The sequence below is a fragment of the Pteropus alecto genome, unplaced genomic scaffold (genome assembly GCF_000325575.1).
Source record: "Pteropus alecto unplaced genomic scaffold, ASM32557v1 scaffold40, whole genome shotgun sequence".
Taxonomy (NCBI): domain Eukaryota; kingdom Metazoa; phylum Chordata; class Mammalia; order Chiroptera; family Pteropodidae; genus Pteropus; species Pteropus alecto.
Window position 1 is genome coordinate 20726564 of NW_006431919.1, and position 2094 is coordinate 20728657.

The 2094-nt window shown below is 69.0% G+C and overlaps 1 protein-coding gene across 1 annotated transcript in view; it reads left to right on the forward strand.

Annotated features, from left to right (window-relative positions):
- Positions 1-6: 6 nt before the first annotated feature.
- Positions 7-2094, forward strand: part of TNRC18 (trinucleotide repeat containing 18) — a 70247-nt gene continuing 68159 nt past the window's right edge. Inside the window, exon 1 of the mRNA XM_015585177.2 lies at positions 7-134. Within this exon, the coding sequence (XP_015440663.1) occupies positions 20-134 (115 nt within the window). The 5' untranslated portion in view covers positions 7-19. The remainder of the gene's footprint in view (positions 135-2094) is intronic.

A 2094-nucleotide genomic window follows, 5' to 3' on the forward strand; every position in this document is an offset into this window, starting at 1 on the left:
GCTGCTGTCCGGCTTGGCGATGGACAGCCACCGCGTGGGCACAGCCACGGCCGGACGCCTGCCTGCCTCGGGCTTGCCGGGCCCGCTGCCGCCCGGGAAGTACATGGCTGGCCTCAATCTCCACCCGCACCCGGGTAAGTGCTCTGCGCCGTGCCCCCGCCCACGCTTGTCCCCCCGGGATCCTAGGGAGGGAAGCCCCGGAAATACTTATGGGTCTGTTCCCGGGTGTTCGCGACGGAGTCGCCGCGCCTCCGTTTCTCGGCCGGTGTGCGGGAGCGCGGGCAGTCTCCGCTCCCCGGGCGGGAGGACCCCTGGGTCCTAGGCAGAGGCCAGTCCGCAGGCGCCGGCGGAGAGCGGCGCGCGGCTGCGCTGCGTCCCCCAGTGCTCCGGCTTCTCACAAGGCGCACTCGTCTGCCGGAATCGGAGCCACCAGGGGCGATTCCAAACCCCGAGCTCCTGCGGCTGAGGCTGGGATGGAGTTTCCAAAATCTGGGCGAGAAAAGGAACCAGCCCCACACCCTTTGAGATCTCTCTTCTCCGAGTTGGAATCTGTTTCTTGGCAAACGCCCTTGCCGGCGGCGGTGGGCCGCAGTTCCGTTGCCAGCAGTGCGGGGTCTGCGGCCAGCCCCGAGCGCCCGGGAGCGCGCGGAGGACGGCGACCCCAGCCCTGGGACCTTGGCCTCCGGCTGGCGGGCGCCGACCCTCGGAAGACCTCTCGTACCTGGGAGGAGAACGGCGACCTCAGGACCCTCATCCCGGTAGACCCCGGCCCTGGGGCCCCCCTTGTACTCCGGCGGGAAGGCGGGCGCGCGGCGCGGCGGAGACGCCGAAACTGGGCCGCCGCCATCCCGAAGCTGGGGGAACGAAACGGCGCGGGAGCGGATTGGGCCGGGCCGAGGGAAAACCTTGGGTCTGACATCCAGCCGCGAGAGGCGGCGGCCGACAAGGCCCGACAGTCTTCGCCATTTCAGGAGAGGGGCTGCCCAGGCTCGGGGAGGGAGACGCTGCAGTCGGGCGCGGTGGGCAGGGAGTCGCGCGGCCCCCCAGCCCTGCCGCCGGCCGCCGCACGAGACCCGGTCACCCCCCTCTCCGGCTGCCTCTAGTTTCTGCGCCTGGTGTCTCACGCTTTGACTTTCGGAAAAGCCATCTCCAAAGTGTGGTCTAGGGCTCTTGCGACTTCTTCGGGAGCCCCCGACGCTCCCCTCGGCCCTGGGGTCTGGGAGGGGACACGTTCGGCCGCTGCGTCGTCTCGGCCCTGCCCCACTGACCCGGCCCGCTCTGCCGCGTTCGCCGTTTTTTCTATCTCTCCAGTATTTGTCCTGGAACTTTTCAGGAACCAGAGTCCCGGGACTCGGCGGGACAAAGGGCCTTTGTGAGGCGCCCGACGGGGGAGGGGCGGCGCGGGGGCCCGGAGCGCGGAGATCCCCGCTGGCGGGAGTGCGAGGACCAGGTCGTGGCCCCAGGGCGGGTGTCCGCCGAGAGCTGGGGCTCGCGACGAGGGCGAAGGAAGGGCGCCGGAGACCTTATTGGAAGGGTTGGGGGTGGCCCTGGGGTACAAAGGGTCGCTTGGGCCGTCGCCTTTTGTGCGCCTCCAGAGGCCGCGGTAATTTTTGTGTTTGCATATCTTTTGAGCTCATCGGGTCTTTAACAGGGTCCAGCCCCGCGGTAGTGGCAAAGGGTCTGCCGCTGGGAGTCGGACCCCGGGTCTTCCTGACTGGCAGGGCCTTCGCCAGCCTTCCGAGTCAGGGAGACGGCGCCGCGGACTCCGTCTCGGGTCTGGGTCGGGCGGGCAGAACCAGGTGCCCTAATCCGAAGCAGTGAAAACAGCCACTACTCCTGGGGCGCTTGTGCGTGCGCGCACCGTGCCAGGGCCGCGCTGGTCCCCAGCGCAGCCATCGGACACCCCCCCCCCAACGCCCTTTAGGTAGATGGGGAGGTTGAGGCAGGAGAGGGAAAGCGACTTGATGGGAGGCAGGCGGGACGAGGAATTCCAGCGAAAGGTGGCCGCAGAGGCCTGTCTCGGCGCCTCCCGCGTTAGGAGCTGCCTTCTGCGTGCTCAGCGGCTGAGGTCATGGAGGAAATCAGGCGGGCTCA